The sequence below is a fragment of the Cajanus cajan genome, chromosome 5, assembly GCF_000230855.2.
Source record: "Cajanus cajan strain Asha chromosome 5, NIPB_CcT2T_4, whole genome shotgun sequence".
In the NCBI taxonomy this organism is placed as follows: Eukaryota; Viridiplantae; Streptophyta; class Magnoliopsida; order Fabales; family Fabaceae; genus Cajanus; species Cajanus cajan.
The window spans coordinates 72,403,270-72,426,638 of NC_138521.1; the positions used below are offsets into that span (position 1 = coordinate 72,403,270).

Below are 23,369 nucleotides of genomic sequence, written 5' to 3' on the forward strand. Positions count from 1 at the left end.
ATTTAAAGTTTTACATTATCATGTGTCTAAATCTACTTAATTTGTAATTGTTGCTTGTTTATGTATCAACGTCATAATTAACTATTGACTAATTATAAGGCTAATAAAATTAATGATTAAATATAACGAAATGACTAACTCGTATAACTAAATTGAAGTTTAGGGACCTAAATATCCAAAAATAAAAACTTTCAAGAACCTATCAAGCACCTTTATCATATTGGAGGAATCAAATTAAGTGTTTACTATTTTATATATATTCTTTTTGTCCTATTATAATTGTAATTGTTTAAAAAAGTAATCAATAAAATACTAAAACATACACTTATATATAAGAAGAAATAAGAATTTTAATTCAGTGAATATTAATTCTTAATGGATAAAATAAAGTGAAAAAAAAAACATTTCAATAAATTATTTTGGATTAAATTTTGCTTCAACAATTAATATTGATAATTGAATCTATTTACTTGTATAATAATAAATTCCATTTTCGGAGACATATGCCCCGTTGTTATGTTTGAACTTTGATGTGAAATGGGCCTTGTGACTTGTGAATGGGGAGCCCAAAGATGTAAAAAATGGTTGTGGAGTAATGAGTAAGATGCAGTAGTAGGAAGTAGGAAGTAGGAAGTAGCAGAGGATCGTCCCCTCCTGCAATTACCCAAGCGATCTGTCTGATTTCCTAGGGTAGGCAGTAGGCTGCAATGAAACGCGCAAACGACGACGTCGCGGGGAAGCCAGTCTTCCTAACCAAAGCCCAACGCGAGCAATTGGCCCTCCAGCGCCGCCAGGAACAAGTCGCCCACCAGAGGCACCGCCAGGAGCAGCTCCTCTCCCGCGACCGCCCCTCCGATCCCAAACCCTCCTCGGAAAGGGACAGAGACAGGGACCGCGACAGGGACCGCGACCGTGACCGCGACCGCGACCGCGACCGCGACAGAGACCGAGAGAGAGCACGCGATAGGGAGCGCGAGGCGGAGCGTCGCAACCGAGAGAGGGAGCGCGAGGAGGAGAGCAAGGCCCGGGAGCGAGCGAGGATCGAGAAGCTGGCTGAGCGGGAGCGCGAGAAGGAGCTGGAATCGATAAAGGAGCAGTACCTCGGGTCGAAGAAGCCGAAGAAGCGCGTCATCAAGCCGAGCGAGAAGTTCCGCTTCTCCTTCGACTGGGAGAACACCGAGGACACCTCTCGCGACATGAACTCCCTCTACCAGAACCCTCACGAGGCGCAGCTCCTCTTCGGCCGCGGCTTCCGCGCCGGCATGGACCGCCGCGAGCAGAAGAAGCTCGCCGCCAAGAACGAGAAGGAGATGCGCGAGCAAATCCGCCGCAAGGACGGCCTCGAGGAGAAGCCCGAGGAGGCCGACGCCCAGCGCCGCAAGGAGGCCGCCGCCGACCTCTACGACACCTTCGACATGCGCGTCGACCGCCACTGGAGCGAGAAGAAGCTCGACGAGATGACGGAGCGCGATTGGCGCATCTTCCGCGAGGACTACAACATCTCCTACAAGGGTTCCAAGATTCCTCGCCCCATGCGAAGCTGGATCGAGAGCAAGCTGAGCCACGAGCTTTTGAAGGCCGTTGAGAAGGCTGGTTACAAAACCCCTTCTCCTATTCAGATGGCCGCCATTCCCCTTGGTTTACAGCAGCGTGATGTCATTGGCATCGCCGAGACCGGTTCCGGTAAAACCGCCGCCTTTGTCCTTCCCATGTTGAGTTACATCACCCGTCTTCCTCCCATGAGTGAGGACAACGAGGCTGAGGGTCCCTATGCCGTTGTCATGGCCCCCACTCGCGAGCTCGCTCAGCAGATCGAGGACGAGACTGTTAAGTTTGCTCAGTATTTGGGCATCAAGGTCGTGTCCATTGTTGGTGGACAGTCCATTGAGGAGCAAGGGTTTAAGATTCGGCAGGGCTGTGAGATTGTCATCGCCACTCCCGGACGCTTGATCGACTGCTTGGAGCGTCGATACGCCGTTCTCAACCAGTGTAATTATGTGGTTCTTGATGAGGCTGATCGCATGATTGACATGGGGTTTGAGCCCCAGGTGATGGGTGTCCTTGATGCCATGCCTTCCAGCAATCTCAAACCGGAGAATGAAGATGAGGAGCTTGATGAGAAGAAGATTTATCGGACCACCTATATGTTTAGTGCTACAATGCCGCCTGCCGTCGAGAGGCTTGCTAGGAAGTACTTGAGGAACCCTGTTGTGGTGACCATTGGCACTGCTGGGAAGGCTACTGACTTGATCAGTCAACATGTGATTATGATGAAGGAGTCTGAGAAATTTTACAAGCTCCAGAGGTTGCTTGATGAGCTTAACGACAAGACCGCCATTGTGTTTGTTAACACCAAGAAGAATGCGGATATGGTTGCCAAGAACTTGGATAAGGAAGGGTATCGCGTGACTACTTTGCATGGAGGCAAGTCCCAGGAGCAGAGGGAGATTAGTCTTGAAGGGTTTAGGACCAAGAGATATAATGTTCTTGTTGCAACTGATGTTGCCGGACGTGGTATTGACATACCTGATGTGGCTCATGTCATCAACTATGATATGCCTGGGAATATTGAAATGTACACGCATCGTATTGGGCGTACTGGTCGTGCAGGAAAGACGGGTGTGGCTACAACTTTCCTGACTCTTCAGGACACTGATGTCTTCTATGACCTCAAGCAGATGCTCATTCAAAGTAATAGTCCTGTTCCACCTGAACTGGCAAGGCATGAAGCTTCAAAATTCAAGCCAGGATCTATTCCGGACAGACCACCGAGACGAAATGACACTGTTTTTGCGCATTAGAGGGCTCTTTTTGTATTTTTATTTTTTGAGGTAGCCACTTCTTTAGAAGGCATCAACTCTGCAGGTAATATGAAGTTTTCTGGGGTAATGAACATGTTGCCAGTGAGGCTTAGCACCCTAATATGGTTTTATTGGTTATATGATCTTGTATAAAATTTAATTACTGCAGCCCTTCTATCCTGGTATCGGTGTCCTTGCTTGTATTCTGCTTAGCTAGAGTTACTACTATAACAGAAATTGATAGTTTTAGATGAGGATACTTGATTAATTTTGCCATTTGGCTTCGGTATTTGGCATCTTATGCTACAGTGCTTGTATTTTCTGATTCTTCTTGCTTAATACAGGCTGTGCTAAATTGTTGTCGCTTGTTTGATTATGTTTTGGTTTTTGCTTAAGACTTACTTTTTGTCAAATATGATGCTTCAGTTTTGGTTAGTTTCAGTTCTTTTTTCGGTGCCATTACCTTTACCTCAGCTTATGTATTATTAGTACAACTGCAGTCTTGTACCATTGCACCTTGTATTTTACACGATTCTTTTTAATTCATTAACATGCAAATTGCATTACAAATGTCGGTCTACTTTAGCTAGTACCTTTTGTCTCAGTCAGTTAGGCATATACATTGACATTTCTTTGGCGGTTGTCTGTCTTAAATATATAGCTGATGAGGAAAATGTCGAAATGGTGGAAACTAGTTATAAGAAATTTGATACTTTATCTGGTGATAGAAAATTGATAGCGGCAGATGTTGTGTTAAGTAATTAGATAGTAATTGGAATACCAGGATTGGATGATCATAGAGATATAATCATATCGGGATATATAAAAACTCCGGAAATAAAGTTATTAAGCTAAATAGGACAAAACTAATCTCGGCATGCTGTATAATTTTTTGCTGAAAGCAGAGTGTATATGTATTTTTACTCTAGTTTAAGATAGAAATGCTAGGGCAAAAAAGTTTTGACCTCTAGTAAGAGCCTCAGGAGCGCCAAAAAGCAGTAGTTGCCTTACTAAGGAAAGATATTTAACATAAAAGAAACCAGTAAAATATTTTACTAAGGAAAGATATTTTCCATAATCCACATAAATAACTACTCGAGCAAACTATTCATAGCAACGATAAAAGATAATTCAGCTAACAAAATCCAAAGCTGTATGCTTCTAAGAGTATCAAAGACCAACAAAACAACTGGTTATTCTTATAACGTTTGACTATTTATCTTTAGCATAATAGATTCATAGTTAGCTGGTTAGGCTTTCAGAATTTTATTCTTAACTGGTATAACTAAAGGTGCTAAAGCTGTGACTCACTTGAAATCTTGAACCAGAGAGGTTCTCCTAAGGTGCCAAGATGTACTGTGTTGGGAAGTTTTTAACAGGGGAGAGCATTTCACATAATAGGTAGTGACTAAGTCACAAAAGTGAGTTTGACACCACAACACAATCTAAAACCTTAAGACATTAGATAGGTGGGTTTTTTTTTTTTTTTCCTTACTTATTATTCAACATGTCCAACTCTAATTAATGTGGGACTTCACTTTATACTTAAACTCTAACATACTGACTCTTTTTCGATGCCTTCGGCACTGTTCAAGTAGTCTGGTGTCTTCATGACTGTATTAAGTTATCTATTGTTGACTTACTTTGGATGCTTTGGTTTATTCTTCTCCAATATACCAGTCATTAATGTATCGTATTCGTTTTTTTATTTTGAAAAACTCTGCTTATTACTAATTTTCTTTATTGCAACCTTTTCCTTTTTTCCAAATGTACCCTATTCTGTATAAATTAACTTGAATGTATGTAGAATCTGAGTTAGACTAAGCTAGCATCCCGAAATATGATCAGCGGGGTGCTGGAAATCTCCGTCCAACTGGTAACCACTATTAAACTTTTTAACAACTTTACACACTTGTTATTTATGAGACATACGTAATTATTAGTATCACAAATGCATACCGATAATTGTATAGAATCACATTTACCATTAATTACTTGAGATGAAATATTAGCTTTATATACACGTCTATAAAATCATATAAAATGACTAACAGTTATATATGCCTCACAAGTAGGTATGTTGTGAAAAGACGTGTTCCGATTTCAAGTTTGTTATCATTGCTAGTGTCATCACATGAGGAATTATACATTTTTATGCTTGTTGGCTATTCCCGATTTTATTTTTGAGAATACAGTTTGATGGATTAAAAAAAGAGAAAGTTTATAATTATTCTTAGTCTCAATTTTTAAGCGACGATGATTTATTAACATATTAGAACAAATATGTTTAGTTTTTGATGATAAGGATCGGTAATTTGGATAAAAAATAATAATTAAGAAACTCTAAATGCCAGAAACATTCTAAAAGGTAATAGTATGCTCTTAACGTTGCACATACAAAGAGAATCAGAAATTGAGAATAGGTGCACTAAGAATGTTATCACAACCTTTGTTCCCGGGCTAAAACTTTATTTGCAACTTGTAGCCACAGTTTGAACGCAATCACTGTTCTAAGTCCTAACATAACCTTTGATTGTTTGTCAATTGTGGATGGAGATTGCACCCTTTATATTGTAATGATATTTATATTTCTAATAAACTAAAAATAATATTGGATATAATTTTTAAAATAATTGTTTAAAATCAACAAACTTACTTACAAACATTAACAGAGAGAAGGGTGGTGGGATATTATAAAGATTTTGATACTTGAGTCAGTTACAAGTTGAAATGAATATGAATTGAATAATAGACATGCGTTTATAAGAAGAGAGAATGTAAATTGAGATAAAATAATTCACTCTGGTTAAGGCATTATTAGTAAGGTTTTTATAATAAATGGTCTGACTAAAAATAGACTTTGTGTATTTAATATCAGGTTCTCTTTAATTACGAGTGTTTTTATTTAAGGATTACTAAATTTGTAGGCTTAATTATTAATGATGGAAAGGTGGAATGGTAAGATTAACAAAAAAAAAAAAAAGAGGTATGTTGATCGGACAATTTGAGTGTTAAAATTAATAATCTCACGTGATTGAGTAACAATGTAATTTATATATATATATAATAAGTCCATAAACTATTTTCTTCTAATTATCTTGCATAGTCCCGTAAAGTATTGCATATAATGGCTATCTTATGTTGTAAGAAAACAAATTATTCCTTTGTAAGTGCCGTTCCTTTGTATGTGGACCCAACTTGTAGAGAGGTGACATGGCATAACCATTGGATAAGGTAAAACAAGAGGCAGCCTCAATTTCATAACCATAATAACTGTCCACATGACATATTAACAATTCGACATCTATCTAATCTTTTGGATTACTGTATTTGTTAATTGTGAATTATTTGTTGAGCGCTACTTTGAGCATGCAATGCAATGCAACCGAAGAGTGGATTTGTTGAATAATGAATATAGAAAAATGAAATGTGGCGCATAGCATGGCATGACATAGTAGGTTTGATGATTGCAAGGTCACACAATTACAAAATGGGAAAGACAGAAAAACACTGGAGAGGGAAAGGGAGAGAGTGTCTGTTGTTATTGCTTCAACCCACGATTCCGCGTCTCCCTCCCTTTCTAATTTTGATATTCAAATTTTCCATTAATGAATATTCTTATTCATTCTTTATTTCCATCCCTTCAATTCATTTGTGTCTTTTTAGGGTTTGTCTCCCCCGCTCTTAAAATTCACGTCTTTTTTTCCATTATTTTTTTTTTCCTTGCCATGCTGACGGTTGATGGCGCAGATTTCCTGCACTTTTCTTCATTTTCTAAACCGTCAGCGATGAATTCGTAACAAAATTTCAATTGAATTCTTATTTTTTTTTTGTTTTTAATTTTCTGACAGAATCAATATTATTTATGCATGCTTCTGTCAGGTTTCTGGGATGATTTTTTCCTCTGATCAATTTGGTTCTGCCTTTTGCGAACCCAGTTGTTCCTTTTTTTAATGTTTAATGATAAATAATTTTGTCCTTCTGCATTGCCCTCTTGAAAGATCTTTCTGGGTTGCGCTGTCCTAACGAAAAAGTTGACTTTTTTGGCTGAAGATTGTGGTCATAATTAGAAAATGAAGCTTGTGGTTCGTGTGATTGAGGCAAAAGACTTGGCAATCACGGATTCCAATGGGTTAAGTGATTTGTACGTGCGAATACAGTTGGGGAAACAAAAGTTCAAGACCAAAGTGGTGAAAAGTTTGACACCATTGTGGGATGAACAGTTTACTTTTTGGGTTGATGACCTCAAGGATTCGCTTGTTGTATCTGTAATGGATGAAGATAAGTTCTTTAATCATGACTATGTGGGACGGGTTAAAGTGCCTATCTCGCTTGTTTTTGATGAGGAAATTAAATCCCTTGGCACTGCTTGGTACTCTATGAAAACCAAAAACAAGAAGGCCCCCAACAAGGAATGTGGTATATTGTGCGACTGTTTTTATGGCATTGTTTGTTTCCTTGTTTATTTTATTATTATGTGAAATTCATGCTGTTATTACATTGCTTTCATGCTAATGTAGCCGACTGATCACGGAGTATAAATGGCATTGTGTCCAGTTTGAAGGGCAATCTGCATCCAGTCCTTTTGGAAAATATAGTGCTCATCTATGGATCATGCTATTCAACTTAAATCATGACAATTGCTTTCCTTTTCTGGACAGGTGAGATTCATTTGAGTATATACATTAGCCAAAATAATCCATCTTTGGAGTCAAATGACATTGGTGATCAGTTATTACCTCCAAGATGTCCTGATGCAATTAGCCCTTCTCCCTCGAGATCTTTCAACAGCCTTTCAAACTCATCTTCTCTAAGGGAAGAAACTGCGTCTACCAGTTCTAGGGAGGATAAATCTTGTACACAAAAGTCACTTGCTGGCCGAATTGCTCAGATTTTTAATAAAAGTTCTGCTGATCTGTCTTCAATTTCACCTAGTAGAAGCATTGACTCGGACCAATCTGAAACAACCAAAGCTGAAGTTGGTGAGATCAAGATTGAGGAGGAACAGTCCTCTAATGAAACATTTGAAGAAGCTCTAAAAAAGTTACAGTCAGCAGATCAAGGAAGTGAAATTCCTAACGATTTATCAGGAGGAGTGCTTATTGATCAATTATATATTATTGCACCAGAAGACTTGAATGTATTACTATTTTCATCTGATTCTAATTTTCCCAAGTCATTATCGGATGTACAGGGTACTACAGAACTGCAAATTGGTCCTTGGAAGTTAGAGAATGGCGGGGAGACCTTGAAAAGATCACTTACTTACACCAAGGCTCCCACTAAATTAATTAAGGCTGTCAAAGGCTATGAGGATCAGACATATTTAAAAGCTGATGGGAAGAACTTTGCTGTTTTGGCCACTGTCAGCACTCCAGATGTTATGTATGGCAGCACCTTTAGGGTAGAAATACTTTATGTGATAACACCTGGACCAGAGTTGCCATCAGGGGAACAGTGTTCACGTCTGGTGATATCTTGGCGAATGAATTTTGTACAGAGCACCATGATGAAAGGAATGATAGAAAACGGAGCTCGGCAAGGTATGAAGGAAAGCTTTGATCAGTATGCTATTTTGTTATGTCAGACAGTAAAGCCTGTTGAAACAAAGGACCTTGGTTCTAGTAAGGAACAAGCTTTGGCAACATTACAGCCAGAGCCCCAGTCAGACTTGAAGCTGGCAGTACAGTATTTTGCTAACTTCACAGTTTTCTCAACATTCTTGATGGTCTTGTACGTGCTTGTCCATATTTGGCTGGCAGAACCTGGCAAAGTTCAAGGGCTTGAGTTTGTTGGCCTTGACTTGCCAGATTCTATTGGTGAATTTGTTGTTTGTGCTGTCTTGGTTCTTCAAGGCGAAAGAGTGTTGGGTTTAATCTCACGCTTCTTGCAGGCCAGAGCACGAAAGGGTAATTCCTTAACTACATTTATTTTTATAACGATCCTTTAATTTGATAATGTACTTGATTTTAAACACTCATCTGACTGCTCTACCGCAAGATAGAAAAACACTCATCTGACTGGGTGTATATCAGAGCAAATGAAAATTCTCTTTTCTATTGGTCAAAGAAACATGCTTTACGAGAGGAAAAACAATATAAAATTGGGAACAGACCCTCCTAAGAAAAACAGAAAGATAAGAGAAAAAAACCAACGCAAGTCAAATTGCATAATATATATTTAGCACAAAAGTAATTTCTATATCTATGCATGAGTCTGTCAAGGATTGCCCATAAAAGATGTAAAGCAATAAATCACTGGTTAAATAGCCAAGTTTATAGTCTATCCAAATAAATAATTGATGGAGAATTGAATTCCATAAAGCCTTGTACTTCTGATTGAGAAAGAGCTCTCTTAACAGAGTTAAACCCAAAGGTGAAGAATGGGGTTCATGTTTTGCTCAGACACTGCTCTGGATTTTATTAAGAGAGCTCGTTTTGTAAACTTTTACAGCTGTACAAAGTAATAACATATAAATATAAAGATACAAAGCTAAAAGAATTGGAATAATAGACACACCCCTATATATCTAAAATGCTCTGAAGTATCTGGACAACCCTTCTTTTCATAAAAAAAAATAAAAAATGGTTTATTCCAAAGTTTCCAGGTTATACCACAAGCAACAATTACTTGAACTCTAGAAATATACAACAAAGACATTAGAAAATAAAGCTTGATGCAGCTTTTGTGCATGGGAAAAGAATTGTGTTAAACATACATAGTATGACAGGCTTAATGATATCCTAAATGTTTCATGGAACCATAAGTTTCCCAGAAGAATTGCTATCACAAGATATGTTTGCAAGTATAGTAACAGGTATGCCAGTGAATGAAATTCCTGTTTTTTATTGTTAAAACTTGTATCCTTTTATTTGTATGGAGGAAGCAATATGAGTCTGACAAATGCTAAAGTATTCTGGACCCAGAAATTTTCATTCAGTTACTTTTTATTTGAATTAATTAATTTTTTTATTACCTGTCCTATCGTTTCTTTTTGATGGGTTAGCCATGAATATATTCTCCCTTGTTTCTTAATTACTTGGCCCTTATTTACTTTATTTGGTGTCTATATGCCTTTGCTGATATAGTTTTTTGTGGTACTCCAATATTAGGTAGTGATCATGGAATTAAGGCTCAAGGAGATGGATGGCTGCTAACTGTGGCCTTAATTGAAGGAAGCAATTTATCTAATGTTGATTATAGTGGGTTGTGTGATCCATATGTGGTGTTTACTTGCAATGGGAAAACAAGAACCAGCTCAATCAAGTTCAAGAAATCTGAACCTTTATGGAATGGTGAATATATTTGAAATCTAATACATTATCATTAATCTGAACTTCCACTGATCTAACAAATAAGTCTAATTTTCCCCTACATGTGATCTGGATTATTGTAATTTGTATGATAAAGTTTTTTAAGAAAATTGCTGATCGTTGCAGAAATATTTGAATTTGATGCAATGGATGACCCTCCTTCTGTGCTGGATGTGGAAGTTTTTGATTTTGATGGACCCTTTGATGAAGCTGCATCTCTAGGACATGCTGAAATCAATTTCCTTAAAACAAACATTTCAGATCTTGCTGATATATGGGTTTCTCTTGAAGGAAAGTTGGCTATGGCATGTCAATCTAAGTTGCACTTAAGAATTTTCTTGGACAACACTAGAGGTGGGAATGTTGTAAAAGACTATATAAGTAAAATGGAGAAAGAGGTGGGGAAGAAGGTAAGGATCCATCCTATGTTGCAAGACATTTGTTTTTATTTTTAATTTTGTTGTACTTATGTTTTATCACCCTTTTCTTCCTTTTTCCTCTTCCTATTTACAAATTTGTAGATTAATATGCGGTCTCCTCAAACAAATTCAGCCTTTCAGAAACTCTTTGGCCTTCCACCTGAGGAATTTCTCATCAATGACTTCACCTGTCATTTGAAAAGAAAAATGCCCCTGCAGGTGTGGTTGGTCTGTCATGTGGTGTTGAAAGCCATGGTCAAATTCTATTTTGGTTTTAACTGGTTCATGTTTCTTTTGAATTATCTAGTTTAAGTTGCTGCTGATTGTTCTTGGCAGGGCCGCCTATTTGTTTCAGCAAGAATAATTGGATTTCATGCAAACTTGTTTGGACACAAGACCAAATTCTTTTTGCTTTGGGAGGACATTGAAGACATCCAGATCATTCCTCCTACATTTTCGTCAATGGGCAGTCCGATAATTGTCATAACTCTTTGGCCAGGAAGAGGTGTGGATGCGAGGCATGGTGCAAAAACACAAGATGAAGAAGGCAGACTAAAGTTCCGTTTCCAGTCATTTGTGTCTTTCAATGTCGCAAACAGGTAGACCAGGAACATTTTATGTTATTGTACAAGCTTGTTTTTTCTATATACTTATCTGCATATCTGCAGGACTGCTGCAACATCTATAAAATGTTTTCTGTTCTCTGTTTTACCTATTTTATTTACCCTGGTAACTTTTAGGTCTATAACAGAACCAGTAGTATCATTTTGAATTTAATCTTTGAGGTTGTTTCTGTGTGAAATAATAATGCACTTAGGAAATAGTATCTTCATGTAACCCTGTATTACATGATAAAATGCATAATTTCTAATAAAAAAAATGTATAATTCATGGGAACTAGTGTTCAGGAAGTTGGGCTGAATTAATATTAACCTAGAAAATAGCTCTACTATGTTATTAAGAGTGTATATATATGGATGCTATGCATATATGTACACATTCTCTTGAATAAGTATTCTTATTCTGATTTCTTTCTAAAGTCTAAAACACTTTGTTCTATTTTTCACCTTCTTACCCCCACTAAATTCAACAACTTTGATTATGAGTTTATGTCGAAGTGACAATTCACATTTTCATCTCTTTTGATTGATTCCTATCTTGATATTCTAAAGGAAACTGTTAAGGTGTAAACTTCTATTTATATTTTCCTTTGTTGTAAATTGTAATGTACTGGAGGAACACAGAATATTAGGAGTCTTACAGGGAATAAAATAAGTAGCTTAATGCGGTACTTGAGCCATGAAGCTCTCCCACATAATGAACTATGTTTTTTGGGTTGAGAACTCCTCGTGTTTAAGTCCTAACTATTGTTGCTTTAATTGAAAGTTGAGCTACCGAAAGGGTTACCTGTAGGTTGGATTAAGGTGCAATACTGGATACTAGTATGTGAGTGAAGTTGTCAAAGGGAAAATGACTACCATTTAGAGTGAAAGTCATTGTGGAAGTCAGCTCTTAAAAGGGTGTCATGTTAGGAATTCCACATTAAATAGAATAAGGAGTTCGATATGGTATTTAAGTTATGAGGTTCTTCCACTCAATGAATTAGTCTTTCGGGTTGGACGCTCTTCATGTGCTAAGTGTGAAAGTGATTTGCTTAATGTACTTATGCGTTTACATTGCTGCTTAATATCAAATTACTTACTGATGGCTGAGGAAGAAAAGCTTTGCTAATTTGTGATTTTTGCTTTCTGTTCATCAAGCTTTGGTTTCCTAATTGTTTGTATAATGCTTTGTTGTATTAAATATCTGATAATGTTTTCTTCCAATTATGTTTGATTATCATTTTTTTTGACAATGATGTAGTTGTTTTTCAACTGCCACTATGCTCCAACTAGTTCATGTGTGAAATGCTGTGACCACCTAAAAGAGTGCCTGTTTTTGGAGGCTTGGTCGTCCAACTTTTCATAAGATGCTTTGAATTTTGAAGAAATTATCTGTGAAACTAATGGTGACAAACTACATTATAAAATATATCCATTTTACTAAGTCAAACTATTCTGGTGCTGATATAGGACTATCATGGCTCTTTGGAAGGCCAGATCCTTGAGTCCCGAGCAGAAGGTCCAGTTAGTTGAGGAAGACTCTGAAACTAAAAGCCTTAGAAGGGAGGAGAGTGGATCATTCATTGGTCTTGGTGAAGTTAACATGTCGGAGGTTCATTCTTGTGCTCTTTCGGTTCCTGTAATCTCTCTTTCTCTCTCTCTAAAAATTATTGGTTCCTTATTCAATTTTACACAACATGATCAATGGTTGTGTTTGATTATAGTTTGTCATGTTTTAATTAATTTAGGCCAGTTTCTTTATGGAGCTATTCAGCGGGGGTGAGCTGGATCGTATGTTCATGGAAAAATCTGGTTGTGTTAATTATTCTTATACCCCTTGGGTATCTGAGAAGAGTGATGTTCATGAGAGGGCAATATATTACAAATTTGAGAAGCGTATTTCACGTTATAGAGTTGAAGTAACGAGCACTCAGCAAAGATCTTCTTTGGATGGAAAGGGTTGGAAGTTGGAAGAGGTTATGAACTTCCATGGAGTTCCTCTTGGTGATTATTTCAATGTAAGCAAGCCAAATTTAGTTTGTTCCTAAACTTTTTATGGCTTATTTGTTATATCTTAGCTTTCTTGGCTTACCTATTTTTGTCATCTTACTTTCGGTTTGTCTTTTGTAACATTGACTTGTGTCTTCTAATAATGTTCTACAGCTGCACACTCGCTATCAAGTTGAGGATTTACCCCAGAAGACAAAGAATTGTAAGGTACATGTATTCTTTGGAATTGAATGGCTGAAAAGTACAAAACATCATGAATTGTAAGGTACATGTATTCTTTGGAATTGAATGGCTGAAAAGTACAAAACATCATAAAAGGATTACAAAGAACATCGTAAAAAATCTGCAAGAACGTTTGAAGCTGATATTCAGCCTGGTTGAGAAGGAGTTTTTGGCTAAATAACAAATGAATCATCATACTGAACTTGACCTTGTACAATTAGGGAAGGTATCTGATATTCTTGCAGCCCCATTACAATATAGATTCCAGTATGAAAGTTTTGCACACGTCTTTTTCAGGCATTCCTTCAACATTTCATCTGAGAAAAATAGTTCCTCAAATTCTATGAAATGTTTTAGAATACTCTTTTCTTGAATTTCATTCATGAATTTTTTTGGATTGCCTAGTTTTCCACCAATTAATAAACCAAGATTTCAGACCACACACTTCTTTCAGAACAAATATTATCCTCATTCTTCAGCTTAGACCGGAATATATGATGACTTCAGAGTAAGGTCCATGTGACTGTGCTAAATATCAGTGGAGCAAGTCTGCTAGTGATGCAATCTATGCGTGACCTCTGGATTTGACTCTGGTAGGTTTTACTTTTCTTTCAACCGTCGTAAAATCACAGCTAAATGATGCTGAAACTGATTTAGCTATAAACATACTGATCTCCTACCAAATTGTTCTTCAAGCCAGATTACTGATTGGAGATATTACTAACTGTTCTGCAGTGAATGACTAATTACACTCTGTGGAAGATACTCAGATTGCATCAGCAGTTGCTAGCCGTCCAAATTTTAGTTTGTGGAGTATTCTGACTACTAAGATGAAAAGTTTGCATCTTAACGAGGGTCCTGTAATGTATCATGTGTTATAGCTGCTGCTGTCTTTGCTTCCATAGTACAAGTGATAAAATGTTAAACACATGTAAGAGAAGCTTTGATTGTTGTAAACAATTTTGGGGCCTTATTTCATAAAGTATATCTCACATTTCCTTGTAAAGTGTTTTTTAATTAAAAGCACAATCAGAACTATGAATAGACCTACCACTTGGGTGAATCACAGGAATTAGCTTAGAAATGTGAGCTGATAACAGATGGATATGGGCTGGAAGTCTTGAGAAAAAAAAAAAAAAAAAAGTTATTTATTTTAGTCGTTATATTGAGAAGACCTTGTTATATTAGTTCCTGAAATTAAAAAATTATCAAATAAGCTCATAAAATGTCAAATAAGTCCTTCTATTTAACTACTTACTATCACTTTAATTCCTAAATATATATTAATATTATCACTTTTCACATATTTTAAGTTTTGGACTAGTGTGATTGTCAACTTATATTTTCAAAGACTTATCTTACAATTTCATAATTTTAGGGACCAATATGATTGTATTTTTCAAATTCAAGGACCAATATATGGGTGTTTGCTCTAAAAATCAAAATAAAAATACATGCAATAAGCATGCTTTACCTTGATAAAATATATATAAAAAAAATTCTACTTATAATCAACTTCGAATAAGGTAAACAAGAGAAACTATAACAAGAGTATAGAGGGGAGTCACAACAAAATGTAAGCTTTTTTAAAAGATTGATATGTTGAACTTGTTAAATACTAAAATAATTTGAGATGTAATATTTGAAACACATAAGATAACAACCAAAATAAAATAGGGTGATATTTTGAACTTAATATTTTAATTGTAATTTTCTGTTTAAAATATGTGTGCTTATATGTATAAACAAATAATAATGGAGTATGACATTGTTTCTGTGTTGCGGATATCACAAGTTGACATTTTTTTTGTGTGGGGGGAATGATACTTTACATGTGTCTCGATGTATGTATTTTGTTAAATATATTTCAAACCTGCTGTTGCTTGTCTATCTGGTTCTCTCTGCGAGAATCATACCAAAGGGTGAACAACAACCATGTTATCTTTACTGTTTTATATTTTAGGAATTGAAATAAATAAATATTCACATTTTATGATCATGAACATTTAGGTTCATACACTTTTCTTCTATATGTATCTTACATTTAATAACTTATAATCTCTAGGATTTGTGTAGTTTCAATATATGTGCTTAAAGTCATTGTATCATATATAGTGACTTGTATATTTATATACTAGTATGTTTGCAAGCAAACTAATTAAGAGAAGTCAATAAATTAAATCAAATTTCTAAAGAAAAATATAAAGGGTTTTCTTCTTTTTCTTCTTTATTTTTTCCAATATTAAGCATTAATTAACTGTTTTTTTATTATAAATATTATAAGAGTAGTGGACAGTCATACATATAATTACTACTTGTTGCATTCATCACTAAACAAACAAGAGTAGCTAGCATTTCTACTCAATACAAGTTCAAGAAAATTTAGAAAAATATTTCATAATTGGAAGAGGTATGATCTGTTCACTGGTACTGCAAGTTGTGTTTGCTTCCTCAGTAACAGCCTGCAAGATCCAATAGAATTCCATCATGGCAGAAGCTTTCATACAAAAGTGATGCTTAAAATATTCTTTTACTCCCTCAAATTTAAAATAAATATTTTTAGTCTTTATAAAGACTAAAAGGATATTACAAAACTACAAGTATAGAGATTATAAAGACTTATATTAAATTATAAGGATTAAAAAAGATTGAAAAAATAAATATATAAACTAAAAAGATTCATTTTAAACCATAAATAAAAAAAAGGTATTTTAACCAAGAATAATTTTAGGCAAGGTAAAATTTTGCTAATCAACCTTTTGTGTATTTTTGTGAGTGTTTACAAAATTGATTTTGATAATTAAAAAAAATTAACAATAAATTATATACATAATTTTTTAACGTTTTTTCATTCAAGAATGAATACTTAAGATTAAAGTGTGTTTAAGAATAATATTTTAAAAGTGAGTAGAGATGAATTAATTTGACCGGATGATAAAGTCATTTTTGAAATGTAAATATAATTATATTTTGAGTCTCACGTCAAGAATCAATTTGATTCATTGAAAAAGTTAAAATTATCTATTTCTCTGAACATAGAAATCGAATCCTTCCATACCGTGTGGAAGTCTAGACTTAGATCAAGTTTAAATCGTTAATATATATTAATCTTATAGTTTGTATTATGTTAATATATATGATAATTTTGATTAATTTTGTGACAATCAATTAGTTAATTTAATTATCGAACAATCAATCATCAGTTGCAAGTAAATTTGTAGATATTATAAAGTCACCAAAAATTAAAGTTTGGAGTTAGTTAAGGATAAAAAGGAAAAATTCGCTTAGTAAGTTCTTGAATATTTAATCTAAATACTGACTTGTTTAGGAGTGATTTATTAAAAGATTTGTTAGGATGAAATATAATTAATATTTATTGATGACAAAATATATCTAAATTACTTTATATATTAATATACTATGAATAGTAGGATTAATGTATATTAATGGTTTAGATTTGATGCAAGTCTTTAAATATATACTTAATGTAAATGGATCTTTAGCTATGACAAAATTGATTTTCGAGAAATAAAATTATGCTAATCAACTTTGGGGCAATTTAGGAGAGTGTTTACAAAATTCACTTTGATAATTAAAAAAGAGTTTGACGTGTTATAAATTTAAAAATTAACTATCTTAAAATAAAAAATAATGTAAAATTCTCAATTCAATGCAAAGGTAACATGAAAGTTGCTTCAACTATATAATCAATTATAGGTGTCTTTTCTCATTTTTTCTAAACATCTTTAAAATCATGGTGATAGTATGAAACATGAGTTTTGGTTTTAGCAGACACCAAATCAAGTAGTATGATTTTTTTTTCTTTCATTGTGAAAATTAAGCTATCCAAACAGTACTAGTACTATTAGGATTGATTGAAATTAAGGCTTATTTATTGGTTACCTGTGTTGGGAAATTGATATCAGATACGGAAAAAGCCCTTCTTAGTCCACATAATCTACCCGCAGGTTTAGAATTTGGAAAAATCTATAAATAAAAAGGAATGAGAATTAAATTGAAAAGAGCCATGGAATATCTTTCTACAAAATACTGTCAATAATAGAAATGACATGAATTTAGTTGATATATTAAACTTTTAAAACGCAAATTATTTATGTGTTAAATTTACTTGAACAACACCATTCTGGACCGATTAAATATATTATAAACACATACATTTCTAGTGCAATATACATAGTGACCAGTCATAGTCAATATATATTTACTTTATGAATAGTGTGGACAAAAATTGACCAAATTTCTAAATTAAGAGAAATGCATTCTGGAATGGAGATTTCTTCTTCTTCTAAGTACTGATACCCAAACACTAATTCAGCAGTTGGAGTAAAATAAGACTATTGTGAGCATTTTGTGTTTTACTTAAAATCATTTTCTTATTCTATCACGAATAACCTTATTTTTGGAGAATGGTGAGTTATGAGAGATGAAAAATATTGGGGGTAAAAGGGTAAAAAATAGATGGTCACCTGTACAACTTTTTTCCTCAGTTCTATGTCTGCCTTCAGCTTTAAGACTTTTGCTTCAAGGTCTCGCATATGAGCCTACACGTTCATAGAATTATGATGTTTTAATGCATGTGAGACACATACAATTATAATTTTGTGGGATATGTTTTATTTATTTTTTATCTTGTTTTTCCGGGGTTGCACCAATTACCTGTTTCTTCTCAATTGATTTTCTGGCTGAAATTCTATTTTTGAGCTTAATCTCTCTTCTCCAAAGAATATATTCTTCAGTACCCTTTTTCAGTCTTCTTCTTCTAATCCATCTTGGTGCTTCACCTTTTGGATCATGTTGCAATGGCTGATTAACGTTCAAATTATGTTTCACCACATCTAATGTATCACTATTGTCAACAGATGCAAACAGTGAATTATGATCTATTTTGTTTTCATGGTCACCCGTGTTATTTTCTGTTTCATTAATATTGGTGAAGAATTTATTCAGAAAATCAAAGTCAAATACAAAATCGTATAGTTCATAATCACTAATGGAATTAATATTCATTCTTAAAATCAAAGACTTTTTTTTATCCGTAAATACTTTTGTTTATTTTAATTATATCTTTGTCTGAGAAATTAGAAGAAATGGACAATAAGATTGAAAATATATTAGATGTATTAACCCCAAAACTTATTGGCATTTCGAGTTTAAATTAGTGTATTTATGTAAATTTAGTTTTGTATAAATTTTGCATGCATTGTTGATTGGAATATATATCGATTAGTTTACACTACATGTTTTTCATTTTTTAAGTACAAAGTACAGGCATGTTTTTAATTTTATTCCTGCAGTAATCCCTTATCATTATGTATTGAGAAATTTTATTTATACCTTTTTTTCTTCTTTCAAATAAGAAATAGACAAAGAAATGATAGGCTTTTCTTTTAATTAATCAAAGTAGAATAATTTTTTCAAACTCTTTAAAATAAATAAATTAAGAAAATCAATGATGCATAAGTCATATGAAACACGACTGTAAAAATGGAAATTATATTTTTAAACATAACCCTTGTTTATAAAAGAAAAATATATAATTGTGGTTGAAATTACAACTAAAAATGACTATTTTATTGTGAGAAATAAAAAAAAAATTATTTGTGTTTTATAATATGACACTTATTTTTATTTAAATGAAAAAGAGAATTATTGTTAAGATAATTATTTTCAACATATTTAAAAAATAGTTTTAAAATAAGATTGAGAACATATATACATTCCATATTCATGCGTTCTTTAGAAGTCAATACTTAATATCAGAACATGTATTTTTCATTCAATAATGTAAATATTCCCACGTCTAAAACAAATTGGAGATACCATTGGCTGGAAAATGTAACATTTTTCTATTTTATTTATGTTTTGGGATGTATAAGATTGAGAACATACAGTCCATATTCATTCACTATTCGATCAAGTGTCACAAATATCTCATGGGACCCAAACAATACGTATGTGTGTCTGATTATGCTGTATATATCCAAAACACGTTTCTATAATTTTGCTTAAAGAAAAGATCCCGATTTGTCGTGTGAAAGAGCATCATAAATCACAAAATTCAAACATTATAATTATGGCCCTTTAATTAATCATAATCCCATGTTTTGAGTGTTACACTTTAAATAATAGTTATATCTGTCAAGTGATTTAATGTTGGTGCAGTTTCATTTAAGGTTATAATTAAAGAATAAAAATAAAAGATTATGAAAATTATAATATATTTACTCCCTCATCTCTAATTAATTAATTAATGCAAAAAAAAAATTATTATGACAGATTGAAGTAAAATGTATAAGGTGTTTATAATTTTTTATTTTTTTATTGACATAATATATATATATATATATATATATATATATATATAATTTTTATTAGTTACGCATGTAAATTGATGTTCTTACAGTACATTGAATATGTATTTTATCCACTATTTATATATTGAACTCAAAGAATTACTTAAATTAAAGATATTTTTTAAAAGAAAATAAATAATTAATGAGATATTTTACATTAGTAATTTTATTTTATTTTTATAAAAATAAAACACAGTCTCTGACTTGATTCTTATTAAAATTTAAAATATTTTTATTTTTAATTAATATGTTTTATGTTTTTAAGCATAATGGTTTCAAACCTACATATTTAAGTCTCTCACCACTATTTTTATTTATTTTAGATTTATAACAATAATGTACTACATAATATCATTATGTAACTTGAAATTTGAGAAGTAAAATATTTGTATTAATAACATGATTATTAAAAATAATATTATTAATAAAAAAAAAACTCACTATAAACAATAAATCATGATAAGATATAATATATAAAAAATACATTTTCAATGTATTAATACAAAAGGGTATACAAAGATATTGACATAACATTTAAATTTGAGATATTCTTCTTATAAGTATAAGATATTCAATTTGGAAAGCACAAAAAATAATTTTATTTTATTTTTAATTGTGGCAATATGAAATGATAAAAATTAAATAGTAATTCTAAATAAATATTATAACTATATAAAGTAATTTAATATGCAATTGTGATAACAAAATTAAGATTTATGAATAACACAAAACTTAATAAGAAATTCATTATATATAATATATTTTACGCAACTAAAAATGTCTTCATTTATATTACATTTAGATCTTTTACAAAAGTAGACATAAGTAGTAAAAAAATATATATATTTCAACATTGTGCAACAAATGTTTTTAAAATGAAATAGATCGGTAAACCGATTAAGATCTGATTTAAGATTTAGCGTTTGACTGTGGTTCAACTGTAATTGAATTAATATTAATAAATTAATAGTAATAATTAAATAATATATAAAATAACATTAAATAAATATAATATCATAATTTTATAAGACTAAAATTTAAAATAAAATATCATTCTATAAGTTCTTAACATTTAAAAATATAAATATAATATTTAAGGTTGAATTTTAATAAAATATAATAATAATAATAATAATAATAATAATAATAATGTCAATTAATAATACCAAATTTATATATGGAGTAAAAAAAATTCAAACTAACATAATATAAAATTGTTAAATATATCAATGGATGCATTATATCTTTATAAAAATTATTAAAAATAATATATAAAATAATTTATTCCAATTTATATATTTATTTATCTATTTTGCTTACAAGAGGAAGAAACCAAAACTATTGTAGTCCTCTAGGGAGGTAATTTAGTATTTATAATTTTAGTCTCCGAAATGAGAAAGTTGAAATAGGTGATTTTGAAATTAAGAGCAAAACGTGGTTAGCTTTAGAAATAGAAAGGCAAGGGTTTGCAAAATAATACACAATATCTGACATGCAGGATTTGCAATAAGATTCGTGGACAAGGGAACCAAATAGGACCAATGCATTCAATGAAGCCCATTAGTCAAACAAACTTAACTTGACTGCTGAGAAGTGAGAAGTGATGGAGTATGAATTGATTACGCCCATTTTGAACCAAACCCTTTCCAACCCATACTTATTGCATCCCATGTCTATACCAATCTATGTTTCATGCTTTCTTAAATCTCAATCTTTCAACTCCCACCTTCACTAACCCAGACATAATCATAACTAATTACCAACTGCTTTTTCCTCCTTAATTACCCTCTTCCCGATTCTTCCTTTTCTTTGTATTCATGTTTTGACAATTTCCAAACAGTGTGTGGTATTGGTAGGTTAGAATAGAGACCGTCTAGTACGTACCTTCAGAAAAAGCAAGTTAGGTCATAGCTGTAGTGACTCCCTACCTTTTAAATTAGCAACAAAAATAAAATGGTGATCAGTCATTTCCTTTGCCCTACTTAAATAACCTCTACCTTCTTTTTACAATCTTAATTGGACTCAAAACCATATGTATAATTCTTTCTCTCTTTCTAATTACTCGTACAAAATAACTAATTTATTTATTTTAAGAAATTCAAGTGCGAGCGAGGAGCCCAATTAAGGAAGAAATGAAATTAGGCAAATTATTTATATAGAAAGTTCATGATAACGTACGTGAGCTATATATGCATACATATACTTAATTTGTTATAATTTGACATTAAAAATATGAATTATACTTCATCTGTTTTAATATGGCACCGATCACTGGATGTAACAAAAAGTTGGAAGTTTCCCTTTCGCGAAGACATGATAAGCTAATCAACGGATTTAAAACCTGCGGGTAGGAAGATCTTCCCGGGCATAAATTAAGAAATCTAACCAAGAAAAAAGTGAATAATGTGAGACAGCTAGTTGATTGAGTATTACATCAAAAGTTGGGCAGTTTCTTTCACCCCTTTGAAATTTAAAATAATACATATATATCCATATTCATAGCATGACTCAATAATCCTGAATAATTAAATTATATTTAGAAAGTTTTCCTTTTATAACCTTGTATCATGATGCAAGGAGAAATATGGCTGAGCAAGGTTAAGACGCAAAAAAGCACATCAATTAAAGTGCTTCACACAGAATGAACAAAATGTGTTGGTATCAGACTGTCAGAAGAGGACTATCTTCATGTAAAGGCACATGGTCGGCTTCACTTTTTTCACCCCTTTTTAAACATTAATTTGGATACTCAAAATAAAAACAAAATCTAATTAATAAACCCGAAAGAAAATGATGATAAAGATCTCTATGATCATGATCATGCTATTGAGATCATGATGCTCATCATGCCCATCGTCATCTCCTGGTCATAGCATCATTTCATTTGGGTAGGACCATTAAGGAAATTGCCTTGAAACATATAATTTTATATAAAGATATAGATGTGTTACTGTGTTATGTACATACATTTGGTTCTAGCCTTGTAGGTGTTTAAGATTGACACCAATACCAAACCCCTTGTTTTTATCCTCCTAAGTCATAATCTATAAGGCTATTAAATCAATAGTTAGGACATCTTGGTTGAGGCAAAGGGATTGAATGGATTGGTGGGGTTCATAGTGAATGACAGAGAATCATCTGGGTCCCTAAAGGGTGAGCAAGACGATTGACGCACGAGTGAATGAACAGTAGAAGGACACACGCATGAAGGATTAAGCAAAATGAAAGGGTGACGCGGAGGATAAAGAGAATTGTTTGTCTGTGTTTGGCCTCCAAAACAACCAACACACAAGTCAGACCAATCCCATCACCAAGATATAACCAACGGCACAGGGAAGGACACGTGGCTGACATGCACATAACCCATTAGAATATTATGCCAATACAATATGATATGATATATAGATAATCAAATACTTAGAAATTTAATTTTTAATTACATTTATGCATATGAAATAACATTGATAAAAAAGAACTCTTACGCTTTAAATAAATTTTAATAATTTAAAAGATTAGCCTTTTAACTTTCTATCAGATTTTAAAAAAATATATATATATCCCAAGGTTTAGTGGGGGAAGCATGATGAAGAATGCACAGAGGATCTTTTTTCTATGCAGAGAGTTGGCC

The 23,369-nt window shown here is 33.0% G+C and overlaps 2 protein-coding genes across 4 annotated transcripts; both read left to right on the plus strand.

The window, feature by feature from the left end:
• Positions 1–529: 529 nt before the first annotated feature.
• On the plus strand, positions 530–3,177 carry LOC109811394 (P-loop containing nucleoside triphosphate hydrolases superfamily protein). Its single transcript, XM_020375144.3, has one exon. It carries the CDS (start codon positions 708–710, stop codon positions 2,799–2,801), a length of 2,094 nt encoding a protein of 697 aa, XP_020230733.1. The 5' UTR covers positions 530–707; the 3' UTR covers positions 2,802–3,177.
• Positions 3,178–6,104: 2,927 nt separating this feature from the next.
• Positions 6,105–14,530, plus strand: LOC109811332 (C2 and GRAM domain-containing protein At1g03370). Of its 3 annotated transcripts, none has more exons than XM_083075937.1 (11): positions 6,111–7,220; positions 7,463–8,710; positions 9,914–10,096; positions 10,241–10,524; positions 10,636–10,752; positions 10,870–11,132; positions 12,606–12,774; positions 12,884–13,153; positions 13,299–13,352; positions 13,411–13,960; positions 14,103–14,530. In XM_083075937.1, exons 1-10 carry the CDS (start codon positions 6,875–6,877, stop codon positions 13,546–13,548), a joined length of 3,072 nt encoding a protein of 1,023 aa, XP_082932063.1. In that variant the 5' UTR covers positions 6,111–6,874; the 3' UTR covers positions 13,549–13,960; positions 14,103–14,530. The 3 variants fall into 3 exon arrangements, with proteins under 3 accessions (XP_082932065.1, XP_082932063.1, XP_082932064.1); XM_083075938.1 differs by having other exon boundaries at positions 7,078–7,220; positions 7,322–8,710; XM_083075939.1 differs by lacking the exons at positions 13,299–13,352; positions 13,411–13,960; positions 14,103–14,530 and having other exon boundaries at positions 6,105–7,220; positions 12,860–12,999.
• The last annotated feature ends 8,839 nt before the right edge of the window (positions 14,531–23,369 follow it).